The sequence below is a fragment of the Monodelphis domestica genome, chromosome 5 (assembly GCF_027887165.1).
Source record: "Monodelphis domestica isolate mMonDom1 chromosome 5, mMonDom1.pri, whole genome shotgun sequence".
NCBI lineage: Eukaryota > Metazoa > Chordata > Mammalia > Didelphimorphia > Didelphidae > Monodelphis > Monodelphis domestica.
The window spans coordinates 113,101,979-113,117,621 of NC_077231.1; the positions used below are offsets into that span (position 1 = coordinate 113,101,979).

Genomic DNA, 15,643 nt, shown 5'->3' on the forward strand with positions numbered 1-15,643 from the left:
GCTCCTATTTTATTAAGGTAAATCAATTAATTAATTTATTATTATTAATTATTTAGATATATTTAGATATTATACAATTATATATTATTACAATATTAATATATAATTAATTATTATTTACTAATTAATTAAGATGAAACATTAAGGTAAATGACCTTAGCAAGCTAGTGTTCAATAAACCCAAAGATTCCAGCTTTTGAAGGAAGGACTCACTATTTGACAAAAACTGCTGGGAAAATTGGAAAACAGTATGGGAAAAACTGGGTTTAGATCAGCATCTCACACTCTATACTAAGATAAATTCAAAATAGGTAAATGACTTAAATATGAAAAGTGAAATCATAAATAAAGTAGGTGAACATAGAATAATACACCTGTCAGATCTATGAGAAAGGAAGTAATTTACAACCAAGCAAGAGTTAGAGAACATTATAAGATATAAAATGAATAATTTTGATTATATTAAATTAAAGGGTTTTTGTACCAAAAAAAAAAAAACCAATGCAACCAAGATTAGAAGGGAAACAACAAACTGGGGGGAAATTTTTTATAACAAAATTCTCTGACAAAGGTCTAATTTCCCAAATATATAAGGAACTAAGTCAATCTTACAAGAAATCAAGCCATTCCCCAACTGACAAATAGTCAAGGTATATGAATAGGCAGTTTTCAGATGAAGAAATCAATACTATCTGTAAGCACATGAAAAAGTGTCCTAAATCCTTCCTAATTAGAGAAAGGCAAATCAAAACAACTCAGAGATACCATCTCATTCCTTGCAGATTGGCCAATATGACAGTAAAGGAAAATAGTAAATGTTGGAGGGGATGTGGCAAAATTGGTACACCAATGCATTGCTGGTAGAGTTGTGATCTGAGCCAACCATTCTGGAAGGCAATTTGGAATTATGCCCAAAGGGCTTTAAAAGAATGCCTGCCCTTTGATCCAGCAATACCACTACTAGATTTCTACCCCAAAGAGATAAAAAAATGTTTGTACAAAAATATTCATAACCCTGCTTTTTGTGGTGGCAAAAAATTGGAAAATAAGAAGGTATCCCTCAAATAGAGAATGGCAGAACAAATTATGGTATATAATGGTGATGGAATACAATTGTGCTGAAAAGAATGATAAACTGCTTCATTTCTATAAGAACTGGAAAGACCTCTATGAACTGATGCAGAGTGAATAAGCAGAACCAGGAGAACATTGTACACAGAAGGTGAAACATTGTGGGATGATCTAATGTAATGGACTCTGCTACTAATAGCAATGCAATGATCAAGAACAATCCTGTGGAACTTATTAAAAAATGCTATCCACAGCTATAGAAAGAACTATGGGAGTAGAAATGCAGAAGAAAAACATGATTTATCACTTGGTTATATGGATTTGGAGTTATGGGCTTTTAAAAAACCCTTACCTTCTGCCTTAGAAGGCAAAAGAGCAGTAAGGGCTAGGCAATAGGGGTCAAGTGACTTGCCCAGAGTCATACAACTAGGAAGTATCAGAGACCAGATTTGATCCCAGGACCTTCTATCTCTAGGCCTGACTCTCAATCCACTGAGCCGCCCAGCTACCCTGGGTTTGTGGTTTTTAAAAGATTACTCTATTACAAATATAAATAATATGGAAATGGGTTTTGAGTAATAAGACATGTATAAATCAGTGGAATTACTTGTTAACTCTGGAAGTGGGGAGGGAAAAGGGGAGAGAAAGAACATGAATCACATAACCATGGGAAAAATATTCTAAAAAAATAATGTAAAAACCAACCCCCCCAAAAAAAGAAAAAAATAAACAAAAATAATTTCTCTCACTTTGTTGTTTCCCCCTTCTAATCTTGGTTGCATTGTTTTTGTTTGTACAAAACCTTTTTCATTTAATTAAATCAAAATTATTCATTAAGGGGGGGAAAAAGAACTGGTATTGGAACCCAGGCCTCCTATTAATTGTCTTTTCCACTAGATCCCAATATCTGGAGCCTGACATACTTTTCATCTAGTGGTTAAATAACAGTTTCCTTAATCTTAATCCAAAACTATAACCCAATTTTTTTTTACCCAGTCACTAGGAATCTCTCTCGTACTCTGTTCCCACTCCATATCTGAAAGCTTCTTCAGCTGGGAATTCTTCTTGAAATGCATCTCTTTTACTCCGATCTCTCTCACCTGCCCGTGGTGTAGTACCAGGTTACTGATTCCCCGGAGTCCAATCTCTTGCATGATGACATTGGGTTCATGGATCCACTTAATTAGGTGACTCAGGAAGCTTTCCCCAAAGGTCAGGGCCACTGACTGGTGCCACAGGAGCTGCAAAGAAAAACAGGTAGGTATAGGAAGGAGAGGGAGAAGGCTACATGGCCCCAAACCTGGCCCAGAGCACAACTACGTCTCTAGTCCAGTTGTGCATCTTTCATTTCAAAGAGGACCACCAATGCCATCTTGGGGTGATGTCTTGACTCAAGTGTGAACTGGATTTAAGTGAGGCAGAGTCCCACAAAGTCATCATCCTCACTCTCTCTTCCAGATTCATTAAAGTCCAGGGGAGAGACAAAAGTCAAGATGGCTGTAGATGGCCTGGGATGCAGTGGAGGACCTTGGCATCTTCAATGTATGACCAAGCTCTAGATAGATGCTCCACAGCACCAGCTTTAGCTGCCTTCCTAATCTTTGGAACAAATTGTTCTCCTCCACCCATTCTGCCAGGGAAGCCTTCATGCTCAGGGTAGACCTCCCCCTAACTTACCAAGGGACCTGAGACCTGTTGGTAAACCTCAGCCTGGCTTAGCCCATCTGTGTGTGGCCACTGTGCATGCTATAGCTTCTTGAAGCCACAGGTGAGAGTTGGATGAAAGATAGACACAAGAGGTGGATAGATGAGCAGCCCTGAAAAATGCTTGGCAAGTCCTCACACCAGAAGTACTAGTCATCCATAAACACCCCACTTCAAACTGGGATTTTGTCTATACATTCTTGCCTCTTCCAGCCATAATCCTACCATTCAGGGAAAGGAACCCTGGTGTAGATGTTTTAATTCCCTTTTTCCTTCCCTCCCCTACCCAACAAAGAATCAGGAAATTTAAGTAAACCAAGGCCTAGAACTAAAGGAGAATGTAGAAAAATGTGGGAAAAGCACAAGAAGTAAATGCACAAGGGATACCTAAGGCAATGGAACCTCTAAGCGCTTGATTAGAGGAAAATAGATGGGTTCCCAGAGTGGGAACAGACCAGGGATCAAGGTAAGGGTTGAATCCACATATGGACTAGAATAGGCTAATAAGGAGTCAGCTAGGTAGGAAGAACTTCCCAGATTCTGAGACCAAAATTTCCCTCCAAAAAGACCAGGCTGTTTCTCCCTCCTCTCCCCAGCCCCATCCCATCCCATCCCCTTTACCTGGACAAACAAAGCCCTAGCCATGACCTTCTGCCTATCATCCATACTGTACAGGAGTGGCTTGACGTGGTCCATAACTCGATGCAGAATACTGGAGTCACAGTTCCTCACTATGCCACTGGGATGGGACACAGGAGTCCAAGGGTTGCTGGGGGTGGGGAGGGTAAGGAAGCAGGGCATCCTGGAAGGTGGCTGGGAAATATAATAAGGACTGGGAAATAGGAGGGGTGGGGAGTTGAAAGATGAGGAGCCTTGGGATCAAGGGAGAGGAGAATCAAGAATGGCTGGGGTTCAGATAGCGGAGAGGAATAGTAGTGGCAAGGGAGTTGGCCAGGATGGTGTCAAAGGTATTGAGGACCAATTCTCACCTTGTTAACTCAATGATTCCCATGTAGTAATACTTGGGACTGGATAATAGATCCCAGCCACGGTGCTGGTCAGCATAGGACACAACATCATAATACTCAGCAGCTATCAACATGGTCTTGATAGCTTCCAATGCACAACTGTAAGCCCAGGATGGATCCATGAAGAGTAGAGGAAGAAGGGATGTGAAGTGACTGCCTGATCACATTCTGTGAACCTCAAGAGATAACTTCAGAAAATCTAGATAAATAAGGGTCAGTTGTGAGCTCTCTCTTTCCCTGCTCCACATGAGCCCCCATTCTTTCCTTTGCTCTTGTCACTCATGGGGAAGGCCAACTTCTCTCTTTATGACTTTAATCCCATCTTCTCTAGATGTTTACTCCTTTGAACATTCTATCTCCCTTATTCAGTACAATCTGTTATATCTGTTTTATTGCTATGAACCTTTTTATTACATATTTAAGAATATGTTTACTCCTAAAAATTTTGATAACTAAAAATGGCACTCTTCCTCTGGGAATATAAATTAATTACTACTACTTACTAAAGAATAAATACCTGCCTTCTCACATTTGTATGTAATTATGTTAATAGTTTAGACCTTTTCTCTATATTGGCATCATATTAGTTGTATATTGAAGGTTTATTCCACCACCACCACCCTGCCCCATTCCCTATAGAGTCTGAGATGGGATTCATACATAGAATCCCAAAGGAAATGTTCATTTGGGAAAATGATGAGAGACCATCATGCCCCTAACAATGGCTAGGGATAGATCTCTTTGGGAATATTCTGGCACACTGATTGATTACTATCCTGTTCATTTATGCAGTTTTTTGTTTTTGTTTTTAACCGTATCTTCTGCCTTAGAATTAATACTGTGTATTGGTTCCAAGGCAGAAGAGTGGTAAGGGTTAAGCAATGCGGGGTAAGTGACTTGCCAGGATCACACAGCTAGGAAGGGGAGGTCAGATTTTAACCCAAGACCTCTCCTCTCCAGGTTGGCTTTCAATGCACTGAGCCACCTAGCTGCCTTCTTTATGTAGTTTTAATAATAATAGTAATAGCTAGCATTTATATAGCACCCACTATGCCCACACACTATACTAAAAGCTTCACAAATATTACCTCATTTTATCCTCACAACCACCTTGGGCTATAGGTATTATTATTATCCTCAGACAGAGATTAAGTGACTTGTCCAACCAAGGTCCCACAGTGTCTGAGGCTAAATTTGAACTCATCTTCCTGACTTTCTGCTCCTTATCCTTTTTTTTTTTATTACTAAATGACTCAAGAAGCAATTCTAGTCTCCCTAATTATGACTTCAAGGTAGTTGTCCCTCTGAGCTCAAAGGATCTCATAGCACTTGGGATGATAGGGATAAGATTAGATTTGTGATCTCATTGATATAGGGAGCTTCTAGCAAAGCATCTCCTCTGTTCAGGAAGGTTGGCTTATTCTCCACAACTTCTAATCTTAAAGAATTGGCTGGTATGCTGAGAGGTGAAGTAACTTGTCCAGGTCACACAGCCAACTTGTGTCAGTAAGAACTGAACCCAGATCTTCCTGGTTCTGAGGCCAGCTTCCTGTCCAGTACAAATCTCTCACCTTCTCAGCATAATTTATTAGACCTTTCCTGGCCCTCAACCTACTACAATACTCAAAGACCTCAAAGGATGGATCTGTAACAGTCAACAGATTTCATCTTGCTCCCCCACCAACTGCCACCCTGAAATATCCCCCAAACAAGGAAGCATCCTTAGTACATTTCATGGATGGGACTTTTTCTCTACAAGGGACTACAAGAGAGGAAAGCTGAGAACTGTTTTAGGAATGGCCACATCATCCTTGAATGACAATTTTTTCTGTAGCTCTTTTTTTAATTTTCATTTTTAAATGTTTTTCCATATTTCCATGATTCATTTTCTTTCCCTCCCCTCTTTACTCCCCCCTCCCAGAGCCAATGAGCAATTCCACTGGGTTGTCCAAATGTTATCACTTGATACCTATTTCCATATTACTTGAATATCAACTTGGTGGACTATAACCTCTCCCTTCCATCTCTAGTTCTACTGAGTCCTTATTCAGCTATACACAGTAAAGCTCAAATAAAGCTTATCTGGACATCTTAGTCTTATGAACAAGTTTGTTCCTTTCTCCTTCCTTGGAATAGCTGTTAATTTATAACAAAATCACTCCTTTGGAGAAACTTTTTGCCAACAAATCCAAGAATTTAAATGGGAAGGAGAAATTGATCAAGTCTTCTTATTTTAAAACTTCTGGAACTCAAAGAAATAGTTCTTCAGACGATTTGCAATTCTCATTCACTTGGGCTATTTGTAAAAGTCTTTTAACTGAAGAGCACTGGACCTCAAGACCAAAGAAATTTGAGTTTGAATCCAACCCCTGAGCCTGGCCAGCTATGTGATAATGGAAAACTCACTTACCTCTTCCAAGCCTTGGTTTCCTCATCTGTAACATGGAAATGCTAAAATATATAGTATCTAGACTTTTATGCCTTTCAGAAAAAAATGTCTTGAACAAGGCATTTCAGATCCTCCGCAATCTAACTCCACCCTAGCCTTGATTTATATTACTCCTTATCCTATCTTCCCCTTCCAGACAATAGGCCTGAACTCAGGATTCCATCTCTAAGCTTTTCTATAAGCTATCTCGCCTGCCTGGAATTCACTTGCTCTTCACTTCTACCTCTGAAAATCCTTATAGATACTTCAAGGCTCAGCTCAGGTGCTATTTTTCTTTCAATATGTTTATGATTCTTCAGGATCTGCTTATTGCTTATTTCATCTTGGGCAAGTCATTTAAACCACCTGGGTCTCAATGTCCTTTTCAGTAGAATGAAGGAGTTGAATTACAAAATTAGCTTATTAGGATCAGACTTTTAAAATTGTAAAGGATTTTAAAGGTCTTCTAATCTAAATAAAATGGAGTCCAAGAGTAGCTAAATAATTCTCCCCAGAGGCCAGAGAGATCTCTATGGCCCCTTCTGACCTCCTCACAGCCTCTACTTCCAGCCAAGTCTGTGAGGTGCTATCTACCCAATATTCAAATCATAGACTGTTCCACCTCCAAAGAACCATGGATGGAGATCAGCTAGCCCAATTCCCTTGTTTGGTAGATAAGGACACCGAGACCCAGAGAGGTCATTACTTGTGCACTGTAGAACTTTGGACAGAAATCAGTGACAACTCTAAATACCAGGATGGGGTAGAAGTAGGGGAAACTACATCAACACAGTCATTCTAATTTAATGTGTCAGAGTTTCCATGTGGTGGTTGGGGAGGAGGGCACATAGCAGATAATGAAAATAAACCTGGGTCTGTGTCAGGATGTCAAAGACTTCTCATGACCATGTGTGAATGTGAATAACTGTCAAATGTAGTCATGTAAATGGTCCTGATATAGACAGAGGAGTGAAAAGAAGAGAGGTGATTCAACATGAGAATCCAAAAATGTCTTTGTGGATGGAGTATATAAAGGAAGGGAAACTGAATAAGTATTTATTAAATGGCTCTTAGGTGTCAGGCTCTGTATTAAGAGCTTTACAGATATGATCTTATTTCTTCTTCACAACAAACCCTGAGGAATAGGTGCTGTTATTATCCCCATTTTATTAACTGAGGAAATTCAGACAGAAAGTAAATGTCCTGTGACAGTATCACACAGTTTGTAAAATATCTAACACTGGATTTGAACTCTGGTCTTCTTGATTACAGCACTCTATCAGCTGCCTCAAAGGCTCACGTGAGTCTGTTCGAATGCCAGAATACCTCAGTAGTAAGGAATATTAGGCTACAGACCCTACTGTCTTATTTCCCTGTTAGACTGTGACTCCACCAAGAAGTCCTTCTTTTCTTCCTCTGGGTCCTGAGTAACCAACATATGATCAGACTTTCTTCTCCCACACCCCAGAGGGAAGCCTACCTGACAGGATCAAGGATCATGGTCTTGGTGCCTCTGATGTCCTCCTTACAGTACACCACCATATTCTGGGGGACATTCTGCTCAATCACCCAATATAAATGATTTAGGATAGCCAGCAGAAGCCGGGGGCAGAACTCCAGCACAGCCAGCCTGGACTCTGTCCCTGACAACATCTCGCACAGGGCACAGGTCACCTGGGGTGAGACAAGTATAATTGGGAGGGATGAGATTGAGAGGAAGATGAGGTTCAGGAAGGGGAGGGAGAGAGTCAGCCAAGCATATGCTCAGTTAGAAAACTCTTTCTGATTTTCTTCCATTTGCAAGCATAGGTTCTCATTTCTTCCCACTATTTCACTCATCCACAAAGTCTAGCCCTCACCATTACTTAGCTTAGAGATGAAGAACCAGGCTGAATAGACTATTACCTATTTCCTGGCAGGAAAAAAGAACAAAACATATTCATGCTTTTTTTCTTTTCCAGCCTAAAATGTGAGCTGCCCAATGTGGGTGGGGGAATAGCTTTTGGGAAGACTTCCTTAATTCCATTTCCTAGTCACCATTATCTCTTCCCCTTGTCTCCCCAAACCCTGGTTAGACCTTGATTCGTCATCACAGGGTCAAGAAACCTAGATATCAGTGACCTGCTCTGCTATTAACTTGCTTTGTGATTTCGAGCCAAATGCAACTTTATTCTCTGTGCCCACTTGTAAAATACTAATGATTATACCTTTTAGGGATTCTGAGGAGACAATAAGGACTCTTTTAAAAGGCAAACAACACTAGAAGTAGATCTCTTCATAAACCAGGTTATCATTTCTTCAGGTTCTAACTGATGGGATTCTAAGACTTACTCCCTTTCTGTGTTTTTTCCCTCTTTCCTGGCTGTTCTTCCTAGTTCAGCTTCTTCTCCTGGCACATGTAGACCATTTCCCTGAAGAATGATCTCCCACCCTCTTTTGCTTCCTCCTTGACCTTCATCCCTTCAACTAACCGCCACATGACGGAAAGATATCTCCTGGTAGCTCTGCTTATAGCGCCTCTCTTCCAAGATAGATAGAAGCATCTGGAGGACGTTGATTGTGGTCTTCCTCTTGGTGCCAAAAACTCTCCATAGTTCCATGTTGATTCTGCAGGATCCAGGGATGCATAAATTGTGCGACCTGATGGCTATACTCCCAGAGCTGGCCCCAGACCCATGAGGAGGAGCCCTGATGAGGGGAGGGAGCAAAAAAGGGGCCCTGGTTTTTGGAGAAAATGGTCAAGGGACTAGAGAAAAAAAGGAGACTAACCCAAGGTAGCATTGTATATAGAAAGAAACAATATAACATTTTATGGTCTGGGACTACATACTTTAAAATAGAATCAGATATGGGTAATTGAAAGACTAGGCTTAATCTTAATTTGTGATAATCTGACTAACTTTTATTGGTTCATGTTAGTTGGGTACAATACTTGGTTATTCACTGTTAGCTTGCCCTTTACACTATATTGCCTCTTACACTATATTCTACCAGCATCACCCTACACACAGTATAAAAACCATTTATTATAGTGTAGTGAAAAAGGCACTAAAACTAGAATTAAGAAACCTAAATTCCTATCCTGCCTCTGATGTTCACTATGAATCACTTAAGCTCAGAGTCTTCATCTGCAAAAAGTAGCACTATCTACCTCACAAGAAATCAATTTGCAAACCTCAAGATACAAGCTAAATGTAAATTATTATTATTATTTAAGAAGAAAGGAGCAGAAGTCATAAAGAGGACCCAAGAGAGTGAGAGATCTGAGATTAGGAGGCCACTGTATATGCTTGCTTTCTACAAGGAGCTGCTTTTGGACAAAAGGAATGAAAGTCTGTATCCTGGGGAAATGGTAGACTAAAAACTCCTCGAGTGTAAGGACTATTGGTTTTTGTCTTCACTTAGGACAGTGCCTCATATAAAACAGCCACATAATAAGTGTTCATTGAATTGATGGATATATTTGACCTTGTGCAAGTCATTTAAACCCTCCAAGCCTCATCCTATAGCTTCTGTTGCAATTAGGGTGAGGGAGCTAAGGAATAGTTACTTTTCCCAAGGAAGTGGACGCTTCAGCAGCATAGGCATTACATTGCAGGTGTTGTTGCCTGCAAGTGAACAGATGGCTTGCAGTAACTCCATTCTTGTGGCTGGTTCCAACTGGAATTTCAATTTATCATAGATGCTATCAACAATTTGATCAACCTAAAAATTGGGAAAGGAAGGCAGAGAAATCTAATTACTCACTTCCTCCCAATCTAAGACCACTATCCCATCCTTCCTTTCCCTGTTTCCCAATCACTAAGGGGTGTAGACACAATTCTCCCCTTTCTGACCTCCTCCTTCTTCCCCTTTCCCTCACCTGGAGTAGGAATCCTGAGCTCCAAAAAGCAGATTAGCAATGGTTAACATTTAACACCCCCATGCAATATGGGCGCCCATGCGCACCTTATGGAACATCCCTCCTACAACTCTAAAACCCAAGAAGTCCAAAGATTGTTCAGGAGCCACTTACATAAACCTTGGCATCCTAAAACTACTTCAGGTTGTCTACACCCAGCCCACAATCTAAGGGACTATGGGATGGGGTCTGGGATATAAGAAGGATTCCAAGGACCATTCAGGTGTTCAGTCACATAATCCTTTACATGGAGCCTTGTTCTAAGGCACCCCGCAAAGGATTATGTCACCGGAAGTAGTACTGTATATGTGCGATGCCACTGCCACATACAGTGCTCCTCTCACTGACCACCACTGAAAGAGGTGCCCCTTCTGGAAGTGCAGTGGGGGCCAGATACATGGCTTCAGGGGGCCGCATGTGGCCCATGGGCCATAGTTTGGGGACCCCTGTTCTAGTGGATGCCAAGTGTCCCAGTAGCCATCTCCAACATAACTTACTGCTTTTTTGTGACAAAACATTTGGCATCCAGATCCCACTTTAGAATCACAGAACACTAGAGAAATGAATGAATTGAAGTCCAAAAAGAAGGGACTTTGGGCAGGGCTTGGGATGAGAAGGAAACGGAAGAAATTAAGGTCTCTCTCAAATCCTATAGTGAGTTGTTAGTGACTCAGACTCATGCTCTTTCACATTACCTTTAACATGTCTTTCCCTCTCTCCTCTAGAAGAGCACTCACAAGTTTCCCTGAAGCCAGAGAGATCTTGGCCCTGTTGTCAGTTAAACCCTCCATGGCAGCCAATACTAGGCTGCTGAGCTCCTTTGGGTTGAAGTATTCTGCAAAAGCCTGTAATGGAGTGGACAAAGGCTAGAAGCACTCAGCTAACCCAAGGAGACTTCTAGAGTTCCTTATCTTGGAGAAGGGGTTGGGAAAGGGGCTCCCATTAGGTCTCAGATTTGCCCATCTGAGGTAGGCCTACTCTCAAAGGTAGCACTACCCACCCATGATTCAGTAGAATCCTGCCAGAAGGGAAAAAGGGATTTGGGATAAAAGGTCCCAGGAAACAGCAGATTGGGAGCTAGGGAGAAAGAGAAATGATGTAGAGCTGATTAAAGTAAACTGGGGGATCATTTCTTAATATTGTTTGTTTAAATGCTTTTTAAAACCCTTACCTTCTATCTTAGAATCAATACTATATATTAGTTCTAAGGTAGAAGAGCAGTAGGCAATGGGGGTTAACCCCATTGCCAGGGTCACACAGTTAGGAAGTGTCTAAGGTCAGATTTGAACCCAGGATCTCCAAGATCTAGGCCTGACTCTCAATCCATTGAGTTACCCAGCTGCTCCCTGATTAAATACTTTTTGTTGTTGATGGTCATTGTATTTAAACTAAAACAAAAATTACAGGCAGGTTGGGAGAGGGGGTGTCATAGGACAAGGAGAAAGAACAAAGAGCCCCATGTTTTTTATCAGAAGACCTATATGACTTTGGACATCAATTGGGGCATCAATTTCTTCAACTGTAAAGAGAGCAGATAGGGACTAGATAATCTCTAAGGAAGGTCCCTTCCAACTCAAAAACCTTTGATTCAATGGGCATGGGACAGGGGCAGACACCAGGTCTAGTGCTAAATTAGAGCTAAGAACTGTTGTAATGTAGTCAGTGGTAGGATGCAATCTCCATAAAGGAAGAGAAGGGGCTTATACAGTTCTCTTCATGGAATTAATAGTATCCTGAATAAATATTTCTAGAGACTCAGAGGGAGGAAATGGGAAAATATAAGTACCAGAGGGGCACCACAGCATAGTGAATATGGGGCTGACCTTGGAACCAGGAAGACTTGGGTTCAAGACATGCTTCTAACACTATTGCATGACCACTGGCAAATCATTAACCCGTTAGTGCTCTTGGTAACTCTTTAAGAATATAAATTATAGAGGATTTTCCAAGATATATTGATAAAGAGAGTTCCCATATCAGGAGTTTCCCATGTCTAAACCAAAAGGCCAATCTAAAAAACTTTAAGTGAGGAAGCACTTGGGTCTATGACCTTGGTTGTTCATTTACACCATTCCTAAAGTTTACAACTGATTTTAGAAACCTGGGATTCATTGGAGCATCATTGAATTGAGAGTCACAAGAGACACTAGAAATTATTTAACACCCTCACTTTTAAAATGAGAAGAGGTTCAGAAAAATGAAGAACCAGGACCCCTCAGCTAGGAAACAGAGGAGCCAGACTCTAACTCAGGTCCAATGCTCCAGCTATTTCAGTGCTCCACCTCCCCATTTCACACCTGCAATGGAAAGCCAGAGGTTCTGAAAGATGGTAAGCCCATTCAGAGGGTCTATAGGATTAGATCAGAATATGGATACAGTCAAGTCCTTGTATTATGCTTTAGATTTCTTCCCACCTCCCCTTTCAAAGGCAAAGTTTGTGTGGGGAAGGGGGAAGAACCACCTGGCTCTGCTGGCTCACCTTAGCAATCTCAGAAGTGTTATTATGGAACACAGAGGGACTGTAGACACCTTCTTTCTTGGGATGGTCTTCCCGTACCTCCTCCTTAAGCTGATTCAACTCTAGAACACAAGTTCCACCTTCCAACTCCTCTAACTCCTAGAGGACCCTTTCCTTCCCACCAAATACTATTGGGAGTTTTCCAGTTATGCCCCATCCCCAATGCCCTAAACACACTAACTCTGCAATGTATGCCCCCATCAGGCTTGAAACATTGGGGCAGAAATTTAGATGAGTAATAATAGGGGTTGGGATCCCAAGAATTCCCAAGGGAGACATTGGAGTTGGGTATCTTGAAGGCGGAGTTCAAGGGCATAAAATAATGGGGCTGGGAAATAAGAATACAACCAAGGAAAGAATAAGGCAAGGCCCTATGCCATGCATTTTCAAAGAAGGTATCTAATATCCAAAAATATGGCTGTGGGTACCTAGAGGTCACGGGAATGTCCCTGGATACTCCTTGGGAAGGAACCCTGATTTTTGGATAAGGAACAACAGACAATAGTTGAGCTTGAGGGAAGGGAATGGAGAAAGGAGCAGGACCTTTGACTTTCCATACTTTTCTTCTGTAGCATGATGCAGTAGAGACTGTAAAGAGCCTGTGAGGCCAGGAAGCTAATGTTGTCCACCGAATCTTGGCAAAGTATGGCCAGAAGCCTCACCAGTCGCCCCAGCCGGGAGAACTCAATGTCAATCTCCAGGGAGAAAGGGAAGAGGAGGGCAAAGTTACACTTGCTGTCCCATATACCGTGTTCCCTTGTGAGTGAATGTGAGGGAAGCAAAGGCAGCTCAGGGGTAGGGGTCACCCTGGAGAAAGTAAGAGTGAGGAGAGGGAGGATAGAGTTTGGTAAAGTTAATGGAAGCAGAGATAGGGAGAGTACTGATGTAAGCTGAACATGTGGATGGAAAAGCACTTGGCAGGAACAAAGGGGAGAATGGGCAAAGGACATGGCAGGAAGAAGTGTAAGGGGCAGCAGGAAAAATAAAACCAAGGCATATGTTAAAGGAATTTTCTTAATCTCTCCCTCTGTCCCTTTAAGAGGTAGGAACTGATAGATTTCTAAGTAAGAGTGAGCCAAAGCTGAAGATTCCATTGCCTAGGAGACAAGGAAATTAAAGAATGAGACACTTGAAAGTTTGGGGACTTTTGCCTCTGATCCCTAGAGAGGAGGAGGTCTTTCTGTCTTTGTCTCTGTGACTGGCAGTTTTTTACTACTGACAGTTGGGATAGAGAAATGGATTTAAGGAGTTCATAGGTGGTGGCTGTTTATTTATTAGCAGAGGTAGTTAGTTAGGGAGTAAATTTCTAGGTAGGCAGTGTAGATATTTAGGCCTGGTATTGCCAGGCAGAAGAACCTGTCCTCGAAAACAGTGAAAGTAGGGTTTTTTAGAAATTTTAGTTAGGATTAAGAATTTAGGTACAGTTATAAGGTATTAGAGTAATAATCTCTCTTTCCTCCTTTCTATTTTCTATCTGTGCTTCTTCTCAAATTAAACTAAGTGTTTTATTAAACTGCTCTACTCACTTTTGTCAAATTCCTACCAAATTAACCCTTAACACTTATGTGGGAGAGACTAAAGATAAAAACCCTAATGTCCAGGAAAATGTCTAGTTTTGGAAGTCAGAGGCCTATCTTTGACATTTATGTATGGGGATGGAAAAATCACTTAGGAACTCTGAGCTTTGCTTTCTTCATCTTTAAATGAGATAGTAAAATTTGCACTCCCTCCCTCACAAAATTGTGGTGGGGCAAGTATTTTGTAAAACTCAAAACTTTGTAGAATTCTTATTTTGTGTGGCTGTAAGGCTGAGCTAGGTAAGTACGTGTTCGGAGGGAAGAGATGAGTTGGGTCCCTGCCCTGCCCTGGCCTGGACTATCTCTCACAATGGTCACACTCACATCAAAATTATGCATCTGGGCAGTGAAACTGAGGATGCGAACGCCACACCACAAGGCTCGTTCCCTCTCATGGTCCTTCTGAGAACTGAGCCAGATTTCCAGAAACTGAGGAGAAGGAGGAGAAAGAAAACCCCAGTGAGCTGCATTCCCAGGGAGGAAAAAGGATACCTTAGCCCCGCACCTCGGCTTCTGAAAAATGGAGGAACATCAACCTCTGGTGTAGGGCTGACTTTATGACTTGAAGGGTCTTTCTCATTACAAATGCTTCCAAAATTCCACAAATAAGAGATCAAGTACCCCTAGGAGTATTCAATACATCCTTGAATAGGTAACTTCCTGGATTAGTGGCTGATCTTCTCTGGCATTGAAAACATTGGTGGGAGAACACAAAATGTAAAAAAGCAAACTTGGTCACTTCAGAATTATACTCAGGGTCTGCCCTGTTTGGGAACTACCATGATCCTGTATCCCAATCACATCTTGCATCGAGACTTCCATTTTTCTGAACAATGGAGAGGTTTGGAGATAGAAATGGAGGTTACAAGGATAGAGAAAAGGAGAAAAGGAGCCATTTTTCTTTGTAAACCAGTGGTTCTGAAACGTTTAGTTTCATGCTACCATATACTTGTTCATAGACTAAATCTGGAAGGGACCCTAGAAATCCTCTAATTTAACAACCTCTTTATTTTACAGAGAAGAAACAGGTTCACAGAGGTGAAGAGATTTTTCCAAGGTTACAAAAATTATAAATTCCAGATCTGATATTTGAACCCATGTCCTCTATTCCTAAATGGCATTCTCGAGGTTCTATATCCCTACTCTTGTCTCACTGTACTCTCCTGGTAAAATCTCTAGTTTTGTTTCCCTACTTGGGGTTCCTATAAATTCAACAAATATTTATGAAATACATACTAAGTATAAGACACTGTGCTATGATGCAAAGATTAAAAACAAATACACAGTCCCTACCCTCAAGGAGCTTTCCCTCTAATTAAGCTGTACATAACATACACCTATTAATAAGCATACAAAGTTGAATGGGATGAGGGTAAAGGAAAGAATTGGGAAAAACACTGTCAAAAAATCTGAGGG

General features: G+C 41.2%; 1 protein-coding gene across 8 annotated transcripts in view; it reads right to left on the reverse strand.

Annotated features, from left to right (window-relative positions):
* The window catches only part of LOC103101525 (maestro heat-like repeat-containing protein family member 1), an 82,971-nt gene that overhangs the window by 26,381 nt on the left and 40,947 nt on the right, over positions 1 to 15,643 (reverse strand). For 3 of the 8 annotated variants that reach the window (XM_056799098.1, XM_056799096.1, XM_056799101.1), the window contains exons 26-35: positions 14,552 to 14,656; positions 13,210 to 13,345; positions 12,612 to 12,712; positions 10,828 to 10,977; positions 9,782 to 9,936; positions 8,703 to 8,919; positions 7,712 to 7,905; positions 3,765 to 3,902; positions 3,397 to 3,544; positions 2,172 to 2,312 (exon numbers count right to left, since the gene is read on the reverse strand). In XM_056799098.1, the coding sequence (XP_056655076.1) occupies positions 2,172 to 2,312; positions 3,397 to 3,544; positions 3,765 to 3,902; positions 7,712 to 7,905; positions 8,703 to 8,919; positions 9,782 to 9,936; positions 10,828 to 10,977; positions 12,612 to 12,712; positions 13,210 to 13,345; positions 14,552 to 14,656 (1,485 nt within the window). Of the gene's footprint in view, positions 1 to 2,171; positions 2,827 to 3,396; positions 3,545 to 3,764; positions 3,903 to 7,711; positions 7,906 to 8,702; positions 8,920 to 9,781; positions 9,937 to 10,827; positions 10,978 to 12,611; positions 12,713 to 13,209; positions 13,346 to 14,551; positions 14,657 to 15,643 lie in introns of those variants that run through there. The other 5 variants (XR_008912173.1, XM_056799097.1, XM_056799099.1 and 2 more) reach the window with 5 other exon arrangements.